Source organism: Lepidochelys kempii, chromosome 1, assembly GCF_965140265.1.
Source record: "Lepidochelys kempii isolate rLepKem1 chromosome 1, rLepKem1.hap2, whole genome shotgun sequence".
Classification (NCBI taxonomy): domain Eukaryota; kingdom Metazoa; phylum Chordata; order Testudines; family Cheloniidae; genus Lepidochelys; species Lepidochelys kempii.
The window spans coordinates 300166978-300193151 of NC_133256.1; the positions used below are offsets into that span (position 1 = coordinate 300166978).

A 26174-nucleotide genomic window follows, 5' to 3' on the forward strand; every position below is an offset into this window, starting at 1 on the left:
TTTTTAATGCTACAGATTATAAATGGAAGGAGTGCTCCAAGTTGGTTTGCTATCACTGGCAAAAAAAAAAGAAGCAGTTCAGTGGTACTGATTATCAGCTTTGTTTATTATAACAAAAGTGTTGTAATGAGGCACTGGTTAAGATGTCAGCATCCAGCCAGAAATTACTGGAATCCAACTGCAAATGGTATGCACAGAGTTACATTACATACATTACCAAACATAATGAATAACAATCCCAAAGTAATTTATTACAAAGTCCTTATTTTTACTTTGGTCTTAGTCATTTTTAGGCATCAATGGGGAGCCAAAGAGTATTCACTAGTAGTTGGATCTTTGGCGGATACTACAGCGGAGAAGCTGGTTAAAACACAATGCTTGGTGGCACTTTACCGAACGTTGGCAGATGTTTTCCAAGAAACAGACAAAAAGAGAAAAACTGCCATTGACAAGGGGAGCATTTACCAATGGCAATTTATCAATCTATGGGATCCAATCAAAAAGAACAAACTAAAGTTGTGCTCAAATGCAAAGAAAAATGTCAGAATGAAGGTAGCAGGGCAATTACAGAGCTAACCACAGACATGTCATAGTTTGTTCTTCTCCTGGTCAGGTTGAGATCCCAGCATGATGTTGATCTACATAACACTTTGGGAAAGTACAAGTTCTCCATGGAAACACAATTGATATTCCAATGCAGTGGAACAATGCATATGTGCCAGGCCAAAAGAAAACTAATGCACATTCATACTTTTGTTAATCCAGCACCTGATGACACCTGTGTGAGGGTAATTTATGCCAGCAGAGACCTTTCAGTGAAGCAATCATAAATGGTACACTTGCAGTATGAGCTCTCAACAAACCAGAAACTTTCAATACCTGCCAAGACTTGGCTGAACACTTCATTATGAAGCTACAGAGAAAATACTGGACCAATGACAAAATCCACTTTGTGTTTGACATGTATGCAGAGGAATCAATTAAAGTATTACCAAAAAGAAGAGATTCCATGGTATTGCACCTGTCCAGTACAAAATCATTGACTCAATGAACATCTCCAGTGTCACAATGAAGAAGTCACTGTCTGATACTCCAACGAAGGTCTAGTTAACTGCATACGTTGCAGGAAAAAGCTCCAACATGCGAAAAATTGCTCAAAGAATTTCATTGTTGCATGGCAAAATGAAGCTGCTACCTCACACTGGTAAGTGGAGTTTCTTCATAATTCCCATGAGAAACTAACACTAAAATTATCTTGCATGCGATCATTGCCACAGGGAAAGGTGCTACAAAACTCTAGATCTTTTCACAAGACATAGATGTTCCAGTGCTAGACACTACCCAAGACTTCATTAATATTCTGTTTTAGCGTCTGTTGCTGCGGAACTGAATCATTTTAGATTCCTCAGAGATGTGTTCCTATCACTTGCACCATTCAAAGCACTACTAGGTTTCCATTCCCTTTCAGGATGTGACACTAATGGAAGGAAATTATCTTACTGGAAGGCCTTTGATTCAGCCTCCAAAGACTCTCTCCTTGTTCTGAAGGTGCTCGGAATAGCTGAGACAGACACTGATGAGGTAATAAATGCACAGGAGGCATTCATATGCCAAGTTTACCATTTGAAGACCAATATTATGACACATATAGACCTACTTTGGTGGATGTTTTCCAAGAAGTATCTGGAGAAAAACTGCCACTCATCAAGGGTACATTTATGTCTGCTATCAAGAGGGCAAATTATCAAGCAATATAGTGGCTCCACATGATCAAGCACATCCAAAACTACTCCCCTCCCACCATAGGGTATGGATGGGTCTTGCAGGATGGATTGATCACAGCAGTTATGCGTGAAATTCCATGCACTCCTTAAACAATCCTTCAGTTAATAAAATGCTCCTGTGCAAAGACCAGATGCTCACCACTCTACAAATATTTGGCCAACAGCCCCCCTTGTATGAAGATGTACAAGTGTGGCATGGATGAGGCTCAGTGTGACAACATGTCTAGCAGTTGTGCCTAGCTGGAAACGACACCAATGATGACTTTGATGAATAAACGTTTTCAGCCCTACAAGGCTAGGTGTCTTCTCAAAGATTTCCAAAATCAATGTATTTTTTTTTGTGGGCAATGCATCCCTATGTTAAAGTATAATTAAAAGTGTTCATTTTAAAACATTTTCTCTAATTTATATCTACATACTTGTTCTAGATTTGTCATGTTTGATACCAGGGTGCTCATGAAAAAGGGCTTTTGAATGACACCCAACTCAACACATTTCTGACCACATTGTATTATCAAAGTTTCCACCAACCAGAAGAGCTGGAGCTGGGGGTGGGGTGGGGGGTGTGTGTGACAGCACCACCCCCTGCCATGCCTCAGAGGGTGACTTCATTGAAATTATGATTCTGTAGATTTTTTTGAATCAAATGATATCTCCTTACCTTTCTGTCACTCACTTGCCCACAGAATGAGATTTTATTCCATTATGCTTCCAGACTATAAATTAGTAATGTGAGGATTTACCTAGGCAGTTAGAACGCGGTAGTAGGGTCCACCTGGAGACTTAGTGTGCAGCATGCTAGTGCACTGTATATTTAACTACCCAGCTTTTCGCACACTAACTCTCCATCTAGATAAGCCCATAGTTACAAGAATTAACTGACCAGGCATATGTTTATTTCTTTGTAAATCTAAAGTTTACCTCATTTCAAGAAATGAAGGAACAGATTATATTTTAATTATCTTATTTTGTACCAGGGTTTCTTTGCATTTCAGGATGATCTGGACCATTGCCGTAAAAATGTATTATAAAACTCCAAAGCAGCAGACTGTTTTCTGTATGTTTAGCTCACACATTTTCTGTTCATTTTATTAATATAGTTATATTGTAAAGTTAAGTGATGAAAAATCTTTACATGTATTCAAAGAGCAGACCTCAAAAACTTGCCAAATGTCTTAGATAATTATTAATTACTTGCAGTTATTTAACTATGGTATTTACAGTAATCAAGGTATTTGCTGGAGTAAGCATGAGGAAGTTGAAGAGAATGCTGAAGATACTAAAGCAACCTTATCTATTTTTCTTAAATAAAACTGACAACTTTTTAAGAGCCATCACTGTACCACAAAAAAAAAAAAAAACAACAAATCACATATATTTGTTAATGCAAGCAACTAAAATTATATACAGTATTGAATGGATAAGATGCAAATAAGAAACAGAAGGCAAATATTTTAAAAAAAGGAAAATATAGGCAGTAACGTAGATCTTAAATAAGTGGATTGGACACAAGATCAATCGGCATTCCTTCTAAAGCAGAAAAAGGAAAGGATGGAGAAATTGCAGTATGCCTCTCTTGCTTACTTCAGCAATTTTAATTTGAGATAGCTTTTATCACTAGCAGAACACATACTAGTTATCTGTAACATGAAAGTCAGTTTTATAGATAAGGACTTGGTGCCAACAAATGGCAGGAAAACAGCCAAATCAGATGCTATTTCAGATTTTATATGCTTTACATCTCTGAAGACAGGAACCTTTTGCCAAGTGTGGAGTGTTTCCGTCTGTCCATACCAGTGACATTTCAAAATGCATTTATCAATATTAATGAAGCACTGACCTTATCTTAGTGTTTGTAAACTATGCCATTGTGAATTTTAATACTAGAAGTAAAAGACAAAGTGAAAAATAAATGTATAAGGTATGGTTGATTCCAGAGACAGACACTGTATGGTGAGCTTTGGTACACAGTCTGCTGTTTTAAAATAAATGCAGTAGTATGTGTCCCATTTCATGCATAAAGACATCAGAACTTTCTCACACTATAGTTTTGAATGTGCTCAAAGCAGTTTCTTTAAGAGGGAAAGAGCTACCACACATCTGGAGACAGGCTATATTTTAAAGTATAATTCTACAAGATAAGCACAGCTCAGAAGGCAGTGAGAGCCCTCAGTACCCACTGAAGTCAGTGAGGACTGCGGAGACTTGGCACCTTAATGGTGGAGCTCAGACTCTGAGTTGAAAGCATTATCAGCTAAGTGTGCTTTTTTTCCCTGACTGCAATAAAGGCACTTTCCCTTTGTTATCCTAATGCAATGTAAGATTTTTCAAGTAAAAATAAGACGGGCAGTAATTAGATTGAATTTCCAATATGACAGACAATTTATTACAAAGTACACTTTCCCCTCCAATTATATCTTTAAAAATCAAGCTTGCTCCCAGAATAGCGGCTATAAAACAATTAGGAAAAGATAAAACACAGGCATTATCAATTTTGTATGTTACTGTATAAATATCTCATGGGCATGTCTCAGGATGCACTCATTTTGGGTGTATATTAATGCAACTGTTCCTTTTTCCTTGATTACATATAAATTGTGTTCTTTATATTTATAAACTCTGTGTTCAAAGAGTAAACATTCATACTCTGCAAGATTTAGCTCAGTGGTTAAGATTTCAAAGCCAATATAGCAGAGTCTGCTTTTAGTGATAACAGTAGGAAAGAAAAATATTTTAAAATAGCCTGAAATATGTGGAAAAATCTCAGTGATATATTTTGTTTTTTATTTTTTGGAACTTCAGCTTGCTGGAGAGCTAAGTACCCTAGTGACAAGCTGCAAGACATATTACTATATTAACTTTATTTATGCTGAATAGATGCCACTGCAATACTCTAGAAACCACAGCCATTTTATTTTCTTATGTGCAATAATTAATATTATAGAGAGATGGCTAATTATTTCCTCTTCTTATATTTTAGGTCATCCTGTCATTCCTGCCAACACTAATCAATCATGGGATCTGAAGTTAATACTAGTAAATAAATGAATTGCTTAATCTTCTATGACCATCTATACATGCTTCATCATCGCAAATCTTATCAGTTTTATGGCATCAAGGAGACAGTGACCTTCATTTCCACAGCATGCCTGTTATCATTGGACAAGGTGGTTACGAGGTTATCACTTATTTTCAGGAAGAAAGTCTTTGTGCTTCTTTGGCATTCATCATTTGACAAATGCAAGTATTTGTTTTATCAAATGACTAGCTCTTACTGAAGTTAAAAACAGCATCTGTGGTATCCTTAAGGGCCATTTACTTTTCTGAAGACTTGAGCTAAGATGAAGGACATGCCACTCAAAATTCATTTCCTACTTGGCCTAGCTATCACTGCATTTGTACAAGCTGTAGATAAAAAGGTAGACTGCCCTCAGTCATGTACATGTGAGATCAGACCTTGGTTTACCCCAAGATCCATATACATGGAAGCTCCAACAGTGGACTGTAATGATTTAGGCCTTGTTAATTTCCCAACGAGACTGCCTGCTAACACACAGGTTCTACTTCTACAGACAAACAACATTGCAAAAATTGAACACTCAGTATATTTCCCAGTGAACCTTACTGGTCTTGATTTATCTCAAAACAATTTATCCTCAGTGATCAATATTAACCTTAGAAAGATGCCACAGCTTCTTTCGGTGTACCTTGAGGAAAACAAACTTACTGAGCTGCCTGAAGAATGTCTGTCTGGACTGAACAATTTACAAGAACTCTATATTAATCACAATTTGCTTTCCACAATTGCATCAGGAGCTTTTATAGGCCTTGATAATCTTCTCAGACTTCATCTCAATTCAAATAGCCTACAGATGATCAACAGTAAGTGGTTTGAAGCTATTCCTAACCTTGAGATTCTCATGATTGGGGAAAATCCAATAATCAGAATCGAAGAAATGAACTTTAAGCCTCTTATCAATCTGTGCAGCCTGGTTTTAGCAGGCATAAATCTCACTGAAATACCTGATAATGCTTTGGTTGGCCTTAACAATTTAGAAAGCATCTCATTTTATGACAATAGATTTGTTAAAGTGCCCCATGTTGCTCTTCAAAAGGTTACAAATCTCAAATTTTTGGATCTAAATAAGAATCCCATTAACAGAATACGAAGAGGAGATTTTAGCAATATGCTGCACCTAAAAGAATTGGGAATTAATAACATGCCTGAACTAATTTCTATAGATAGTCTTGCTGTTAACAATTTGCCAGATTTAAGAAAAATAGAAGCTACCAATAACCCCAGATTATCATACATCCATCCAAACGCTTTCTATAAACTTCCCAAGCTAGAATCACTCATGCTCAATAGTAATGCACTTAGTGCCCTATACCGCAATACAATAGACTCTTTGCCTAACCTCAAAGAAATCAGTATACACAGCAATCCAATCAGATGTGATTGTGTCATCCGCTGGATTAACATGAATAAAACCAACATTCGATTCATGGAGCCAGATTCATTATTTTGTGTGGATCCTCCAGAATTTCAAGGCCAGAATGTGAGGCAGGTACACTTTAGGGAAATGATGGAAATCTGCCTCCCACTGATAGCGCCTGAAAGTTTTCCCTCAACTCTGGATTTAGAAACTGGCAGCTATATTTCTTTACACTGCAGAGCAACAGCAGAACCAGAACCTGAAATATACTGGATAACACCATCAGGTCGCAAACTTTTGCCTAATATGGTTACTGATAAATACTATGTCCATTCTGAAGGAACATTAGACATAAGTGATGTTACACAAAAAGAAAGTGGACTATATACATGCATAGCAACTAATCTAGTTGGAGCAGATTTAAAATCAGTTATGATGAAAGTGGATGGTTCCTTCCCCCAAGACAGCAATGGATCTTTGAAGATTAAAATAAAAGAAGTGCAATCTAATTCTATTTTGGTGTCTTGGAAAGCAAGTTCTAAAATTCTGAAATCCAGCATTAGATGGACTGCATTTCAGAAGACCGAGAACTCTCCGGCTGCACAGAGTGTTCGAATTCCATCTGATATAAAGGTGTATAATCTTACTCATCTAAATCCATCAACTGAATATGAAATTTGTATAGACATTCCCACCATCTACCAGCAGAATAAAAAACAATGTGTCAATGTCACCACAAAAGGATTGGACCTTGCAGTGAAAGATTATGAAAAGACAAACATAACAGGATTCCTTGCCTGCCTTGGAGTTCTTTTGGGAGTCATCTGTGTGGTATATCTCTACAGTTGCATCTCACAAGAAATTAACTGCGATGCAGGACACAGCTATTTAAGGAATTACCTGAAGAAACAATCCTTTTCACTCAATGAACTTTATCCTCCTCTAATCAGTCTTTGGGACACTGGCAAAGACAAAAGCACAGCCCTGGAAGTAAAAGCAACTGTGATAGGAGTACCAACGAATATGTCATGAAACATCAATGTAAACACCAATGTTGGAAAAGCACAAGACTGCAGTTGTGCTAAATAAAAAGGCAAAAAAAGTATTACTCTTTAGAGATCAGAAGTCTGGGCATTGCTGCTGGTGTTGACAAATGGGAATATGTACTGATTCAGCATAAAAAGATTTTTAACTAACTGGCTTCTAAGGGTATTGTGCCAACCAAATACAATTACTCCATTTTTTTAGAACTTCCATGTGACTTTTCAGTCTGGAATACAGTGCAAGTAGCCAAGAACATTTTCTGTATTTTTTTTATTTAAGTAAGAGTAGTAGAACTGAGCAATACCTCTTCCTGTGCTGTATTACACACACTAGCAGCGTGTTTTTGCAGTGACCAGATAAATTAGAATTGACACATGGTGTAATGAAATGGACAAATTCTGTAGAGTAGACGCAGTGAGTATGTGAAACATTTTTTATGAGGAAAAATACATTTTTGATTAAAATCAAAAGAGTTTTTGGCTTGTTTGTTTCTTAAAAAAAGAAAATCCATCTGGGAGCTCCTCTCTGACAATAAACAAATTCATTTTCATGTCTTATAAAATCTTTCTCTATAAATCTCTTTATATATTTTCCAGTTGAAATGCAGGCTTGACCGCATAGGAAATTTTTGCTGTTTTTTTAGGCTGTATAACAGCAATAAACAACACAATAAATACCTGTATAAAGCAGTTATCCATATGGTTAAGAAGTAATAACTATATATTTTACCTGTTGGTCATTAAAACACACACACACACACACACACACACACACACACACACACACCCCTCTCTTCACCCAAAGGAGAAACATACAGGGACCTACTGCTGTCAGCGAATTAGATTTATTTTTTTTACTTGGTGCCTGAAGATTGGATTTAATTATTAGACTCAAATAATGTAAATCCAATACTTTGGCTGCAATAAAAAGGCCAATTTAATTATTAACAGTGTCTAAAGTTTACGTTTCTTGGCACACAGAAAACTCGCACAATTTTTAACATAACTTAGCAATCTTGTTGACATTTAGGATCTCTATATGGGTCTGCACAATTCTGTTCTGATACAACAGCAACCACCACCAATTAAAGGTTTCTTAAACTCTCCAGCTTTGAAGATGTGACATGCAAATAACTGAATGATGTACACTGAAATAAAATGAATGCTTGATCCCACTCACAATGGCCTTCATGGCAAAATTCCCCTTGTATTCATTAGGAGTAAGGCTGGGCCTTGAAACAGCAAATGGACACTGTTGCTGACTTTAAATTTAAATCCTAATTCTGTTATATGGATGGAGTAAATCTGACTATTCCTGGATTCAGTGGAAAAAGTAGTTCAAAACTGAGATATGACATGCTAAAGGAGTGTTGACCTCCAGGTGGTAGAGACAGATGAAGAACCTAGCAGCAAAATTGATACCATATTCCAGTTAGTGGTTGTGTATACAAATACAGAGAACTAAGCCAGAAGGAAAAATGGAGTTTCCATTTAGGGAATGAAAACAGTACATTTAGGGAATTAAAAATTATTAAAATAACATGTAAGTCTCTTGCATATGAAACAAAAAATAGGACAAAAGGCATTTTGGTTTTTACTATGCTTTAATATTTTTAAAGTATTGTAATCAAATAGATTTTATCTTTCTGAATTCACCTGAAAGAAACATTTCTCTGGAATTATTGGCAGCATTTGTGTAGGTCAGAACCCTAACTTTGAAATTCTCTAGTGCTTTCTTGTTCATTTTTGTGTGTGTCCACTAGCAAACAGACATTTAACATTTCCACTTATTCATGGCCTGCTGCATAATGCCATTGGTCTGTAAGCATTCCTAATACAGAAAATCATCTCATTTGATGTATTACAAATGAATAATTTACTTTCAAGTTAAAGTTGACACTTTCTGATTAAATCCTAGTGGTTTCTGAGCATGTGCAAGTTATTTTCAGAAAGATGTTTAAAACTAGAAAGGAGAACACGCCAGTACTAATTTTAAAATATCCCAAATTTGGATCTTTATAAATTCAATACGTTTTGCTGAACACAAATTTTACAAACCTGATGAATCACTATCACACACAGGCTGGCATCAGAATTTATCAGCTAGACATGCTCATATATCATAAGAGATTTCAGAACCTTGGACAGAGCTTTTAGAGCCAAGCTATTTATCAAAAACACAGGAGTTGAAATATGACCTATTACAATGCAAGTACTGTATAGGTCAGCAAGAACTTGCTCATGTATCTTGTATGTTAATCTTTGGAATCTAGCTACATTTAGAACATGTTACTGATACAGCTCAGAGGTGAGAATCTCATTTGTTTCAAGCAACAGTAACTCAGCACAATGGTGTGAACCAGCACACTAAATGAACACCTAATGATAAGCACTGAAACGAAAAAAAAATATTTTTGTTTCAGCTGAATAAATACATCTGTTCACACCAAATCATCATGCTCTTTATTTAAAAATCTAGTCTTGACTTTCTATTAGTGAAGCAAATATGTTTGTTTGGCTAGTTAGGAGGGCATTCATTCTCTCCTATAACCCTGATACCTGACATATGTAATACCTAAATGTTGGTCAAAATCACACCAATTTTGAAAATATACTTAAACATTTAAATTAGAGATTGATAACTCTATTTCTAGCTGTTCAGATGGAAAATCTCTTGTAAGAAGGAGTGTCAAGGTTCCTCCCCCACTCTGAACTCTAGGGTACAGATGTGGGGACCTGCATGAAAAAACCTCCTAAGCTTATCTTTACCAGCTTAGGTCAAAACTTCCCCAAGGTACAAAATATTCCCCCCGTTGTCCTTGGACTGGCCACTACCACCACCAAACTAATACTGGTTACTGGGGAAGAGCTGTTTGGACGCGTCTTTCCCCCCAAAATACTTCCCAAAACCCTGCACCCCACTTCCTGGACAAGGTTTGGTAAAAAGCCTCACCAATTTGCCTAGGTGACTACAGACCCAGACCCTTGGATCTTAAGAACAATGAACAATCCTCCCAACACTTGCACCCCCCCCCTTTCCTGGGAAATGTTGGATAAAAAGCCTCACCAATTTGCATAGGTGACCACAGACCCAAACCCTTGGATCTGAGAACAATGAAAAAGCATTCAGTTTTTACAAGAAGACTTTTAATAAAAAATAGAAGTAAATAGAAATAAAGAAATCCCCCATATAAAATCAGGATGGTAGATATCTTACAGGGTAATTAGATTCAAAAACATAGAGAACCCCTCTAGGCAAAACCTTAAGTTACAAAAAAGATGCACAGACAGAAACAGTTATTCTATTCAGCACAATTCTTTTCTCAGCCATTTAAAGAAATCATAATCTAACACATACCTAGCTAGATTACTTACTAAAAGTTCTAAGCCTCCATTGCTGTTCTATCCCTGGCAAAAGCAGCATACCGACAGACACAGACCCTTTGTTTCTCTCCCTCCTCCCAGCTTTTGAAAGTATCTTGTCTCCTCATTGGTCATTTTGGTCAGGTGCCAGCGAGGTTACCTTTAGCTTCTTAACCCTTTACAGGTGAGAGGAGCTTTCCCCTGGCCAGGAGGGATTTCAAAGGGGTTTACCCTTCCCTTTATATTTATGACAAGGAGAAATTCCTTACAATAAAGTGGCTCTGCCACTCACCTCCCGTGTGACCCTGAGCAAGTCACTTCACCACTCCACATCTCATTTTTCCCAGTTCTAATGAACTTTAACTTCCACTGAAAAGCACTTTGATGTATACCAACAAAAAATGCTATGTGTTATTTTTAAATAGGGCAAGGCACTCCTATCCTTAAATGAGCATATATCCATTCACTTCAATGGGAGTATTACCTGCATAAAGACTATGAGATTTATCCATTAGATCAGTGATTCTAAAAGTGGGATCTATGGACCACAAGAGACCTGCGGAATTCTTTGTGGTGGTCCGTAGAATTAAATGTTTTGAGAACCAAGCAATAGGTTGGTTGGGAGCAGGGGGGTTGGGAGCAGGGATGTCCCAGGAAAGATCTCTCTCTTGTGATTTGATCTAAGGAGTGGAAAGTTTAAAGAACCCTGGATTTTGATGGTAACTTTTAGGGTTTACTAGTAGGAAACAAATGATACTGGTTGTTTTAGACACTAAGGAAAATAACACTATCCCATTATACAGGTATCATAAATTTCAGTATCATTATAGTTTTGTAGGATTCCATCAGAGTGCAAATTTGCTTTAGTCTGAGATTTTCCTGAAACTACAGGAAAGTGAGTAAGCAGAGTCACATTTTCTTTGATGAAATTCTGTTGACCATAAACATTAAATGGGAAAATCGTTTGGAGATGGGATCATTTAAAAACTTGTATCTGATCTTAATGTTTATATTTACTCACAGAAAGTTTGTTTCAGGGTTTTATTACAGAGGCTACATTTTTTCTCAGATCATATTTCTTTGAGTAGCTCTATGTTAAGATGGTGGCAGAGATCTATGTATTAACTACTCAACAGCAATTAAACAAAAAAAGGCCAGGGCTCAGAATGAGAATGTTACAACCCCATAACTAAGTATGTGCAAAAACCACATTGTCACTTTATTTAAACAATTACAGAATAAACTCAAACATTGCCATAAATTAGGCTCCCCACTTGTCAATTCTAGATTCTACACAGTACGGGCACACAGTTGTGCCTATAAGGATAAGATGAAGCATGATGAGCACAACAGGGATCTAAGGAAATCCACACCTGCATTAAAGAGAGTACGGCTGCACAGCCATCAAGTTACTTCTACTCAGAAACAGAAGTAAGAAGTAGATACGTGCCTCATTTTGATGTGAAGGGTTGCACTTAAACCCATATCTCCTCAGATGCACCCATTCTCAGACCCCTTTCAACCTGTGCTTTTGAATCATAGAATATCATAGAATATCAGGGTTGGAAGGGACCTCAGGAGGTCATCTAGTCCAACCCCCAACTAAATCATCCCAGCCAGGGCTTTGTCAAGCCTGACCTTAAAAATATCTAAGGAAGGAGATTCCACCACCTCCCTAGGTAACGCATTCCAGTGTTTCACCACCCTCCTAGTGAAAAAGTTTTTCCGAATATCCAACCTAAACCTCCCCCACTGCAACTTGAGACCATTACTCCTCGTTCTGTCATCTGCTGCCACTGAGAACAGTCTAGAGCCATCCTCTTTGGAACCCCCTTTCAGGTAGTTGAAAGCAGCTATCAAATCCCCGCTCATTCTTCTCTTCCACAGACTAAACATCCCCAGTTCCCTCAGCCTCTCCTCATAAGTCATGTGTTCCAGTCCCCTAATCATTTTTGTTTCCCTCCGCTGGTCTCTTTCCAATTTTTCCACATCCTTCTTGTAGTGTGGGGCCCAAAACTGGACACAGTACTCCAGTTGAGGCCTCACCAATGTTGAATAGAGGGGAACGATCACGTCCATCCATCTGCTGGCAATGCCCCTATGTATACATCCCAAAATGCCATTGGCCTTCTTGGCAACAAAGGCTCACTGTTGACTCATATCCAGCTTCTCGTCCACTGTAACCCCTAGGTCCTTTTTCTGCAGAACTGTTGCCGAGCCATTCGGTCCCTAGTTTGTAGCGGTGCATGGGATTCTTCCTCCTAAGTCCAGGACTCTGCATTTGTCCTTGTTGAACCTCATCAGATGTCTTTTGGCCCAATCCTCTAATTTGTCTAGGGCCCTCTGTATCCTATCCCTACCTTCCAGCGTATCTACCTCTCCTCCCAGTTCAGTGTCATCTGCAAACTTGGGGAGGGTGCAATCCACACCATCCTCCAGATCATTTATGAAGATATTGAACAAAACCGGCCCCAGGACCAACCCTTGGGGCACTCCACTTGATACCGGCTGCCAACTAGACATGGAACCATTGATCACTACCCGTTGAGCCCGACAATCTAGCCAGCTTTCTATCCACCTTATTGTCCACTCATCCATCCCATACTTCTTTAACTTGCTGGCAAGAATACTGTGGGAGACTGTGTCAAAAGCTTTGCTAAAGTCAAGGAACAACACGTCCACCGCTTTCCCCTCATGCACAGAGCCAGTTATCTCGTCATAGAAGGCAATTAGATTAGTCAGGCATGACTTGCTTTTGGTGAATCCATGCTGACTGTTCCTGATCACTCTCCTCTCCTCTAAGTGCTTCAGAATTGATTCCTTGATGACCTGATCCATGATTTTCCAGGGACTGAGGTGAGGCTGACTGGCCTGTAGTTCCCAGGATCCTCCTTCTTCCCTTTTTTAAAGATTGGCACTACATTAGCCTTTTTCCAGTCATCCGGGACTTCCCCGGATCGCCATGACTTTTCAAAGATAATGGCCAATGGCTCTGCAATCACAGCCGCCAACTCCTTTAGCACTCTCGGATGCAGCGCATCCGGCCCCATGGACTTGTGCTCCTCCAGCTTTTCTAAATAGTCCCGAACCACTTCTTTCTCCACAGAGGGCTGGTCACCTCCTGCCCATGCTGTGCTGCCCCGTGCAGTAGTCTGGGAGCTGACCTTGTTGGTGAAGACAGAGGCAAAAAAAGCATTGAGTACATTAGCTTTTTCCACATCCTCTGTCACTAGGTTGCCTCCCTCATTCAGTAAGGGGCCCACACTTTCCTTGACTTTTTTCTTGTTGCCAACATACCTGAAGAAACCCTTTTTGTTACTCTTAACATCTCTTGCAAGCTGCAACTCCAGGTTGGCCGTAAGGGTGAGGCCATGCAAGGCTTTTAAGATTCATTTCAGCTCATTAAGATTTTAAACAAGTCTCTGACTACAAGTAGCTTCCACTCATGTTTGTAATAGAGCAAAACAAACCTTACCCTCCCTCCTGTCCACCAATTGCACAACAATGTGATGGATTAAGACCCACAGGTGAAAACCTGGTCCCAGAGAAGTCAAAATTGCCATTGATTTTAATAGATCAGGATTTCATTCCAGCAGATACACTCCCCATTTTTTAAAGAAGATTCCAGTTCAGTGCATAGGTATGTAGTACATAGGAGGTGCCCAGTGAGCCGGTAACCACATTACAAACAATAGTACATTCTCCACTCACAATTTTGACAATATGGTATTAAGGTATATATCTGTGATTTAAGTGTAAATTCATTAGCTTTCATGAATTTCTGAATTAAAAAAGAAAAATTAGAAAGAAAATTAAAAATTAAATTTACACTTCTCAAACAAGGTATGGACTCTCACCCAAAGAGCGACCACAACTTTACTCTATTCCAGCAGATACAACACAAGTGAGCTGAGCTGCAAAAGCTAACACAATACAATGCACAAGTTAACACCACTAAAGCAAAAAGGCATAATATTTGGAGGTCTCATTCATTCTTCCATCAATTTCCAAACCACGAGTGTGTGCGTGCATGCTTGCTCACACTCACACTCACACACACAGACACACACACATATAAATTAGCCAAGAAATGATGGCATTAATGCTTTTTACACCACACTTGCACTGAACTCCTTTAAGAACTAAATTAACAAAAAATCTTGAAAAGACATTCATTAAGGAGATTCTTATGGTACCATTATAAATCATATAGTCATTGGCCTCCATTCATTGCCTTGTTTCCTCAAACTTTCACTTACATATGGTTGCATTGGGCATATTTTTACAAGATTAACTTTAAAAACTCCTATATAACATTGTCCTCTTTAGGCTACTACTACGTTGCTCTAAGTCCAATGGTGCAGTTAAAGTTGTGGCTGGTTGAGTAAGAGTCAGCTTGTTTAAGTAGTGAAAGCTTTATTTTTAATTTCCTAATTTCTATCAGTATTAATAGGATTAATTATTTGTATTACCAGAGTGCCTAGAAATCCTAGTCATGAACCAGGACTCCATTGTGCTAGGAGCTGTACAAACACACAACTAATGGTTGTTTTTAACGCAATGCTCATGAGATAGTATATGCTTAAAATCACCTGAAACCTCAACTCAAAAGCAAAAGTTTTTGTCTGGGTGTTTTCTAATTTTTCAAAAATATTTCTAACCTAGGACTGAGGGGAACAGGAAATGTTATGCAGAGGTGGGAGCAGACTATTTAACAAATGCCTCTTTCATAAGATCTACAGACACAAAGTTCTATTCTTCCATGATATGCAGGAGTGAAGCCTCTCTCCTGCAGACTTTCCATGGTTCACACTTTGTAGCTGCCTTATATGGCCTACTGAAAGGGGAGAGCAAGAGGATTATGGGAAACAGCCAATCAGAGGTGTTGCTCATGCCACTCCTGTGACTCTCCTCTTTCTTCACATGCAGTCCCCTAATAGGATGTGCAGAGAATACAGCTCCATGTGAGTAAGTGTACGAGTCACAGACTATCCTGAAGGGGCTCATTGTGCTGCCCCGCATGGAAATTGATGGAGGTCCCTCCCCAGACACACATTCCTGAAAGCCTAGGATTTCCAGTGCTCAACCAAACCCTCTTGTCTCCCTGAAAGTCTTAAGGAAGATTCTAAGCTCCCAAAATAAAATGACATCACTGGCCTGCTGATGAACATAAGTAGAATGGGCTGTCTCCCAATGATCCTGTTTAGGCTTGTCAGGGATCTGACAATGCTATTTAAGTTTGTCAGGGTCTGCCATGCCTAATAAGGGTCTGAATCATTAAAGGTGGTTGTTGTTTCTAAGCTTAATGAGGCTTGGTTCAATAATCACACTCAGGCTCACAGCAGGGCAGTGGGGTGCTGCTGAACTTTCCAAGATCATAGGCATTCACCAAAGGACCTGCAAAAGGGGAGAATTACCCCACTCTACCACCACCTTATGCCACCACCATATGCTCTTCTTTTCCACTATCTCCATATGCTCCGATTCCCATTGCTCTCCCTCCTCCACCACTTTCCCCACCCAACTGGAATTACCTATAGTCACCTTCACCAATGTCCTTCCCCTCCAAGCTCCATGATTTGCCATTACACTAACCCACTTCCTACAGTCTACCTAAGTTCCATAGGAAGTGAGCACACTAGGAGGCCTTAGGTTCTTGGGGCTAGTGGGGGGACTCAAAAAGGGCATGAGGAATCTCAAATCAGAGAAAGGAGGCAGTGTAAAAGGCAATCACACTAGTACTTAAATTTCAGCTTTTCAAGGATAGAGAATAGAATTGTTTTACACACAACTTTGCTTCTAAAAAAAATTTAGAGTTTGGAATGCAATACCATAAAATCAGTCTTAACTGACTTTTCACTTCAGTGAAATGGTCCCTGTCAAATGGATGAATGCAATAAAATTAATTTTAAATGTCTTCTACTTTCTGTTCTGAAACTAAAATCTGCCAAAAAACATTAGAAAAAACTTTCTATTAAATTAGTCTTTTTGAGTGTCTTAATTTTTAGAGAGATTAACTGATTAACTTCAATTTACATTTTAAGGATTTTTGCTATATGGCTAAAGGCTACATTTCCCCCCTCCTTTTATTAAATGAAAGCTTAGCTGTTCAGCGCTAATTTGTGCTATTTTGAACTCATCCAAAATTACAATCCAGTCTGATGTTACTATTTAAAATCTTACTAGTAGATCCTTATCTATATTGTGTAGCCCTTAAAGTTTAGTCCATTCTAATCTTTGGTCATATCTATTAGATCTTGATGAACTGAATCCAGTACATTAGATTTATCTACTTCCATCTATCTTCGTTTTTGTCTGTCTCTGCCCACTTCCTCCCGCCTTCTTCTGTAAGGTGGCAAATAAAATTTGAGAATGTTTTGGACTCTGGTTTCAGAGTAGCAGCCATGTAGCCCACCTTGATTATCATTACAAAAGCCCCCCCCCCCCACTCTCCTGCTGGTAATAGCTCACCTTACCTGATCACTCTCCTTACAGTGTGTATGGTAACACCCATTGTTTCATGTTCTCTGTGTATATAAATCTCCCCACTGTATTTTCCACTGAATGCATCCGATGAAGTGAGCTGTAGCTCACGAAAGCTTATGCTCAAATAAATTTGTTAGTCTCTAAGGTGCCACAAGTCCTCTTTTCTTTTTTTGGACTCTGGTGTACACCTCTGTTTAAGGTGTCTTATTTCAGGGGCCCCTGGCTTAATTTAGCTTCAGATATAATCCAATTTTCAGGCTACTATTTCTTTGTTTGTGGATTTTAGGTGACCGGGGGGGGTGGGGAGGAGGGGAGGGGGCTCAATCAGTTTTATTGTGGAAATTCAGTGACAATCTTAACTCTACAATGGTGGTTGTTACATCATGATGAATGCCTTACTTCATATTTACCCAAGGATTTTGTGTAATATGCTCTAAATGGTTCCAGTTCATGACTTTTCTGAGTTTCATGAAATTATATTCCTGAGTTTCTCAGTGCACAGTGAGTGACTTGGACAGTACTTGGGAATGCACAGCTTCCAAATTGCCACAGTAAAAGAAAAGGCAGAATAAATCACATGGATCAGCAAACTACTGACTAAATTTTTTTTCTGAAATTGTGTGTTTAGGATAGGTCTACATTATGTGACCAGAAACTGCATAGTTGACACAAATTCAGAACTTTCCCGAGAATTATCTATATTTTAATACCAATTATGATTTCAACCCTTCAAAGTTTTCTTGTCTTATTTTCTACCTAATCTTGCTCTAACTAGCATATTTATTCTGTACACTGTAAGCACAAACCACTACATAGTTATATTTCATTTTTTCAAGGATGGGAAATGGGATTATGTTACACAACTTTGCTTCTTTTCTTAAATAGTTATCTTTCAGGAATCCAATGCATTAAAGCCACTGTTATTGTAGTTTCAAACTATTAAATACAGAAGCTGAGCAGGATTTGAAATTTATTTTCCTTATCTTCATATTTGAATATCTGCAGTACCAGTAAAGTAAACCTCACTTTGGAATGTGGTACCAACTATAGAAGATGTTAAGGCAGTAGCTGGTTTTAAGATATCAGAAATGGCATTATCCAAGACAAGACTGAAAAGTCTTGTTGATGCAGTTTTTCAATACAACATATATAATACCCAAGTTCTTTCTGTTGGGCTGATATTACTACATCGATGAATACTGTGTTCTCTTGATATAAGGTTAAAACTTTACTTCCTAGTAGCTGCATTTCATATAAGAACTCTGGCATACATTTGGGCAAACACTGCTTAAATGCTAGTAAACAGCTCACATATATTTTAGTTTAGATAATTGTCACATGCAGCCAAAATATAACTCCAGTTATTACACAAAAGCCTTGGATTAGATAAAAATACACCCAACACACTGATTAAAAGGGCACCTAAATATATGTTTAAGTTATTCTTAACATATTTTTCCATTACTCACAAATTGTAAATGATCTTTATCAATAAAAGAATGAGTCAGTGGATGGGAAAATACACCTCTGTTTCCCAAGACATGATTTTCTGATCTCTCAGATGACTCTGACTAAGAATAAAGTTTTTAACATTTTTACATTTTAAAAAGGGGGCAGAAGTGGGGGTGGAGCCAAAGCTCTGGTCATGATCTGCAAAGACCAGTGTCCTATCCTGTCGCTTTGACGATGTCATGTCTCTTGTTGTATCCCTCCACTGCTTCCCTCTTCTCTGCCATATTCTAAGATACTTGTCTTCATTGTCAAGGTCTCACCCCACCTAACATCTCTCATTCAGTATTGAAAGGTTGACTCCCACCTGCAGTCGGCCCATGATGCCAGCCTGCATTGCCCACTTGTTAAGTTTTCATAGAATCATAGATTATCAAGGTTAGAAGGGACCTCAGGAGGTCATCTTGTCCAACCCCCTGCTCAAAGCAGGACCAATCCCCAATTTTTGCCCCCAAAACGAGCACCTTTGTTTTCTCCAATGCTGCCTCTTATGCATGGGAGGCTTTCCCCATAAACACCTGCAAAACTATCAGATTATCGTCCTTCAAATCCCTGCTTAAAACTTTCCTTTCCCATTATGCCAACAAAAAAAAACTTGACAATGGCTAGGCTAAAGATGTGCTGAGATCACAGCCTACCATGTTGACCAGTATAGTCTCATTGCTTCCTTGTAATTCCCTGTCATTTTATATCCATCTTTGTTTTATACTTAGATTATAATCTCTTTGGGGCAAGGGTTGTCATTTTGTTCTGTGTTTGTACAGCACCTAGCACAATGAGGTCCTGACCAAAACTAGGGCTCCAAAGCACTAGGGTAATACAAATAATAAATAATAATAATAAATAGCATTCCCTGCTCCTTCCGCCCAGTTGCTTCCCCTCCCTTTCCCCCACACTGCACAGCCTGCTTTCCCTTTAAGAAGGGGTTCTAAAAGTTCGGCTTTTTAATGTTGTTCAGTGCCCAGTTAAAGTATGACTGAAACTGTTCTAGTTAAAAGAAAATTGCTTTATAAAATAATACACTATATATGAATATATGCCCAATTTCAAAGCCCTAGTTCCCTTCCAGAAACTTATCCTTTACTCACCATGTGCAAATATTATTAGTATCATCAATGAAATATTTAAGTATATCCTCTAGTACGCAAAACATATTGCTCTGCTGCCAACGCTATAAAGAAAGCATCTTTGACAACCAGCCTGCATCCCGAGAGAGGATGAAACTGGGGGTAACACAAAAGATTGATGGTAGGGAAACCTATATTTACCCATCAGTAAAATGGGTCATTATTATTCAACAATTATACTTTCCTACCACACAGGGAGGCTGTGAGCCTTAGTCTACTAATATTTGTGAGGCACTCCGCTGCAATGGCAATGGTTTCAATAAAAAAAATTAATAACAGCCACCGTCACTAAAGATTGAAATGTATTTTTTTTGGAAGCAATACAAAGAAATCTCTCTAAAACATAGTCACTTCTGTTTACTCAAGAGAAGTCTGAATGCATTGTTTGACGCTGTCATTAATAATTATTACTTATAGTGCTATAGCATTCATGGCAATTTATTGACAAACAAAATAAGGCTACTCCTGAAATGAGGAACATTAAGTCTAAATTAATCTAGTTTAATTATCAATATTTCTGTTGCTCTTATGCTTTCTGCAGAAGGATATAGGAAATGGATTTTGCCATATCAAATCCAGTGGTCTTCCTCTGGCATTGTTCAATGCCCAGAGGAAGACAAAAATCCCACAATGCATCTGACCAACTGATTCCTGCAACCAGAAGGTGCCCTGAAGCAATAAAATCGATTACTCTTATCTTAGCTTGCATGACTACAAAGTTATTTTTATTTTAAAATTACCCACTTGCAACATCTGACACTAAAACCTTGTGCATATTCCACAGACTGACTAAACGCTATGTGAAGAAGTGTTTTTATATGGTTGAAATTTTTCTGGCATTAACTTCATTGAGTGACTTCTTATTCTCTAACTCTATAAAACAGTGTGCAAAGAGTAAATAAAATGTATGTGATTAAATTCTATTCATGAATAAAAGTCTGCTAGAATTCTCAAGCTATCACCAATAAATGCATAATGCAAAATATCATTATAACAAAGACAAAGCAAATTAAAAAATGCATATATATATGTATATATGGCAAAAAGTAATAGTGGGACTTGCCAGTGATTAAAGGAAACTGACCTTACAGTGGCTGATTGAACATATGATAGTACACAGACTACAAGAAGCCTCATTGCTATAAAACTATATTTCATTGCTAAAACCACAACATTTTCTGAAAACAAAAATAGGCTTCTACTTGGTTAAGGCAATGTCTTTCAAAAGCCACTTTTGACAAATTAAGAGAAAAAACTGCAAACAAAAGTAATGCAATTTCATGTAGTTGATTGCAACACTATCACAGAGGGATACAAAACTGCAATTGTTATAGAAAAAAGCTTTCCAATCTCCAATAGAAAGAAAAGGATTGATCTGAAGAAAGGAAAACTACAGAGATGGCTCCCAAATGATCACAAATCTGGACTGTGTTTTTAGAATAATGGAAAGCACTGGCTAACTTCTGCTATGAAAAAGCATGCAGTGGCACAGCTTTTGCCCACTGCCTCCCATGTAATTATTATCAGCATTTGTCAGAGCAATCAGAACCTGAGCAAAACCGAAAAATGGTGGCAATGGAATTTCCTTTTACTCCTAGTTACAGAAAAATATATTGAACAAGCTCAAAGTCTTGCTTCATGGAAAATATAAAATGAAAAAGCCTGTTTAACTAAAGAAAACCCAGCAAAACACTTACACATGGTCATAATGCTAAGCACATGGATAGTCCCACTTACATCTGTGGGACTCCTCACATGCTTAACACTGCACACATGCTTACGTACTTTGTTGGGCAGGGATCTACATGCTGTCTCTAATCTTCAATTTCATAGCTCTTGACAATGAGAGTTCAACCATAGACTGAGACATCTACAGACCTACTATTGCAGGTGTATGTATAAAGCTACACAAGCCTTTATTCCACATCATATACTGTGGGAGGGGGGGCGGATTTGGTAATATAAGAGGATAATTTTCTCCGTAAATCTTTAAAGCAATCATCCAGTAGTTTTTAGGCAGTCACAACACATAACTGTGTGTTTAATTTGCAGTAATAAAATCCCTGTGGAAATATTTTATTCTTTAGGGTAGGGTTAAAACACACCCTCTTCTACCAGTTCTTGTCATACAGTCTACCATATCGTTTTCCCTTGCTTGTGCTACAGAAAAAACTGTCTACAATAAGATACTATCACTACTATTTTCCACAGCCAATGAAAAAATACTTTATGCACATATATAGTCGCAGATTAGATTTTTTTCTCTCCAAATTTACTTTTTATGCCATATTTCTTCCCAATCTCAGACAATGCAAATGCAATCATGCTTAATAGAGCCATGAAACCAAAAATAACAGGAAAATATTCTGGGATCTAGAATTAGAGAGAGATTAAATTACAATCTCATTTTTCTGAGTGATGAAGGTGCAGTGTCAAAAGCAGTTTTATTTCCATTCTCCTTGACCCTCACTAACTTTTCAACATCTCTAAATCTAACTTGAGTTGATTGGAAATGGGTGTAGAGTGTTTTGAGAGCTGCAATAATGTAGAGTCAAACAATTTAAGAAGCTGCTTCAAATTCCCAGAAGCTGGGAATGCACGACAGGGGATAGATCACTTGATGATTACCTGTTCTGTTCATTCCCTCTGGGGCACCTGACATTGGCCGCTGTTGAAAGACAGGATACTGGGCTAGATGGACTTTTGGTCTGACCCACTATGGCCATTCTTATGTTCTTATGAGAATCAGCAAAGTTTAGCTTGAATCGTCACGCCTCCAAGATTTTTAAAAGCATTTTGGAGATATTTCTCTTGTGTTTGTTTACATGTGGTGATATCATAAACATATATTATAATCCGGTATACAACCATTAATTCTTCCTGAATGAACAGATTCCTTTCACTAAATGTTTCTCCCCTTCAGTCTATTGTGCACATGCATAAGAGGGTGACAGTTTAATAAACAAACACAAAACAGAAGCTCTGAATTTCTTTCAACATATTGCCTTCTGTCTAGTACACACCCTGCCTCTGCCTGCTGTAATTCATACAGAAGATAGTTTAGTACAAAGGCAGCCTGTCTTTATTACACAAAGGAAATACTACATCATTCATTCTTTCAATATCTAGAAATAAAGTGTGCTTTCATGTGTCATAAAATACTTCCAATTTTGTGACTGTCTCTCTCTATGTAAGAAAAAGCAAATTTAACCATCAAAAATAACCCTGAAGATATAATTTAATTTACCTATAATAAATGAATAATGCACTTAATCTACCAAAAACTTAAACTAACTTTAAAGGTCTGATTTAAACCTTCAGAACCAAAGATATTACTTAAGCCTATATTCTCCCCTTCTGCAGAGAAATCCCTGGAAGAGAATATCCTTTAAAAAAATCAAGAGTTTAAACAGATCTTAGTTCTTCACTCAGCATGTATGAAGCCACACCAAGAAAGTAAGCCTGCTAATTACACTGGGCCTGAGGACCCATGGATAAACCCTGCTGACCATAAGTCCCTTATGCAATGTCCATGCATTCTTCATGATGCTGCCTGCCCTCCTCTTCCTTCCTTTCAACATGGATTCTCTAACAGCTGCACATTTTTAACAATATATTTGTAAGGTCTGATCCTGCAAACACTTACATACATACTTAACTATATGTGTGCCAGTAGTCACAATGAAGTCACTGTTATTATTCCTATGCATAAAGTGAAGCATGCATGTAACTTAAGCATGTGTTTCTGGAGCATCAGGGCTGTAGTGATTTGTTTACATGAGATCTAACAGACAAACACTAACCCTTAAAATTAACTTGCCCAAATAAACAGAACTAACATCAAACTATGGTACCTTAGAATCATAGAAGATAAGCATTGGAAGAGACCTCAGGAGGTCATCTAGTCCAACCCCTTGCTCAAAGCAGGACCAACCCCAACTAAATCATCCTAGCCAGGGCTTTGTCAAGCTGGGCCTTAAAACCTCTAAGGATGGAGATTCCACCACCTCCCTAGATAACCCATTCCAGTGCTTCACCACCCTCCTAGTGAAATAGTGTTTCCCAATATCCAACCTAGAACTCCCGCACTGCAACTTGAGACCATTGCTTCTTGTTATGGCATCTATCACCACTGAGAACAACCCAGCTCCATCCTCTTTGGAACTCCCCTTTCATTTGTCCTTGTTGAACCTCATCAGATTTCTTTTGGCCCAATCCTACAATTTGTCTAGGACACTCTGGACAATCCCTACTCTCCAGCATATCTACCTCTCTCCGCCAGCTTAGTGTCATCTGCAAACTTGCTGAGGGTGCAATCCATCCCATCATCCAGATCATTAATAAAGATGTTGAACAAAACCAGCCCCAGAACTGACCCCTTGAGTACTCCGCTTGATACTGGCTGCCAACTAGACATCAAGCCATTGACCACTACCTGTTGAGTCCAACAATCTAGCCAGCTTTCTATCCACCTTATAGCCCATTCATCGTGCTGGCAAAAATACTGTGGGAGACTATATCAAAAGCTTTGGTAAAATCAAGATACATCACATCCACCACTTTCCTCATATCCACAGAGCCTGTTATATCATCATAGAAGACAATCAGGTTGGTTGAGCATGACTTGCCCTTGTTGAATCCATGTTGACTGTTACTGATCATCTTCCTCTCCTCCAAGTGCTTCAAAATGGTTTCCTTGAGGACCTGCTCCATCATTTTTCCAGGGACTGAGGTGAGGCTTACCAGTCTGTAGATCCCAAGTTCTCCTTCTTCCCTTATTTAAAGATGGGCACTATATTTGCCTTTTTCCAATTGCCCGGAACCTCCCCCGATCACCATGAGTTTTCAAAGATAATGGCCTATGGCTCTGCAATCACATCAGCTAATTCCCTCAGCACCCTCTGATGCATTAGATCTGGACCCACGGACGTAGGCACATCCAGCTTTTCTAAATAGTCCTTAACCTGTTCTTTCACCACTGAGGGCTGCTCACCTCCTCCCCATACTGTGTTGCCCAGGACAGCAGTGTGGGAGCTGAACTTGTCTGTGAAGACCGAGGCAAAAAAAGCATTGAGTACATCAGCTTTTTCCACATCATCTGTCACTAGGTTGCCTCCCCCACTCATTAAGGGTCCCGCACTTTTCCTGACTTTTTTCTTCTAGCTAACATACCTGTAGAAACCCTTCTTGTTACCCTTCACATCCCTTGCTAGCTGCAACTCCAGTTGTGTTTTGGCCTTCCTGATTACACCCCTGCATGCTCAAGCAATATTTTTATACTCCTCCCTAGTCATCTGTCCAAGTTTCCACTTCCCGTACACTTTCTTTTTGTGTTTAAGCTCACCGAAGATTTTACTGTTAAGCCAAGCTGGTCTAATGTGGTCTAGGGAAACAACCCCATAGTTGGGACCCTCCTTCCAGATGACATCATGGTATCGTCTTGCACTGAGGAACCCCTCTGGAGAAGGGGACCTCAGTTATTAGGATACAAAACCTTAACAAGCTAAATAGAAATTGAAACCCCTCAAATTTTCTGGATTAGTTGTTGGATCCCTCCAAGATCCTCTTGAGTCTTGACTTGTAACTGAACAGTTCTCATTCCTTGCTAATAAGCACTTTTGCAAATCTCTTATTCTCACTTGTCCAGACCTTCTCTCTCCCAGTTCTTATTATTTCACAGTCCTCTACTTGCAGACAGTATTGCCTTGATGCAGCTGCTCAATTGCTCTACCTTCCAACATCCCTTCTGCTCCCTAGCTTATCTCCCAGTAGCATTATTGCCAGCACTGTCACATCATCCCCCATGCTGCCAGTTAGGACAGATGCTAGTCTGACTCAGTAAATAAATTATCACTCAAATTCCATATTTCTCTTCTGCTCCACTCCCTCCCCCCACCAAAAAAATAAATAAAAAAGATGTTTTATTTGAATAGCAAAAGTGTAAACCTTTTAATAAGTTCTGCAATCACTTTTAATAAATTCTGCAATCACTGAAACACTTGGGTGAAATGTTAAAATCAGTGACTGAGAAAAAGCACCATATAAGGTATGTTTACTGCCAGTTAGGAAGATGCTAGTCTGACTCAGTAAATAAATTATCACTCAAATTCAGTATTTCCCTTCTGCTCCACTCACCCACTCCCCACCAAAAGAACAAAGACATTTTATTTGAATAGCAAAAGTGTAAACCTCTTAATGAGTTCTGCAATCCTTAAAAGAAACACTTGGTTGAAATGTTAAAATCAGTGACTGAGAAAAAGCACCATATAAGGAAGCAAAGCATAAACATACAATGCAATTCAGACAAAAATAGTGACAGTAATGTGGGAGTAAGGTAAAGCTGAAAACGCCAGGCAGTTTGGGTCAGATGGGCTTTACCAGGTCTTAAAATATCTGATTTCTTTCTAACGTTACGGTTTACGGGAG

At 38.5% G+C, this 26174-nt stretch overlaps 2 protein-coding genes across 7 annotated transcripts in view; one reads left to right on the plus strand and one right to left on the minus strand.

Annotated features, from left to right (window-relative positions):
* Nucleotides 1-7739, plus strand: part of LRRN3 (leucine rich repeat neuronal 3) — a 45561-nt gene extending 37822 nt beyond the window's left edge. For both annotated transcript variants that reach the window (XM_073328081.1, XM_073328080.1), the window contains one exon: nt 4765-7739. In XM_073328081.1, the coding sequence (XP_073184182.1) occupies nt 5126-7252 (2127 nt within the window). In that variant the 5' untranslated portion in view covers nt 4765-5125 and the 3' untranslated portion in view covers nt 7253-7739. The remainder of the gene's footprint in view (nt 1-4764) is intronic.
* The window catches only part of IMMP2L (inner mitochondrial membrane peptidase subunit 2), an 852317-nt gene that overhangs the window by 410716 nt on the left and 415427 nt on the right, over nt 1-26174 (minus strand). The gene's annotated exons all lie outside the window — the stretch shown is intronic.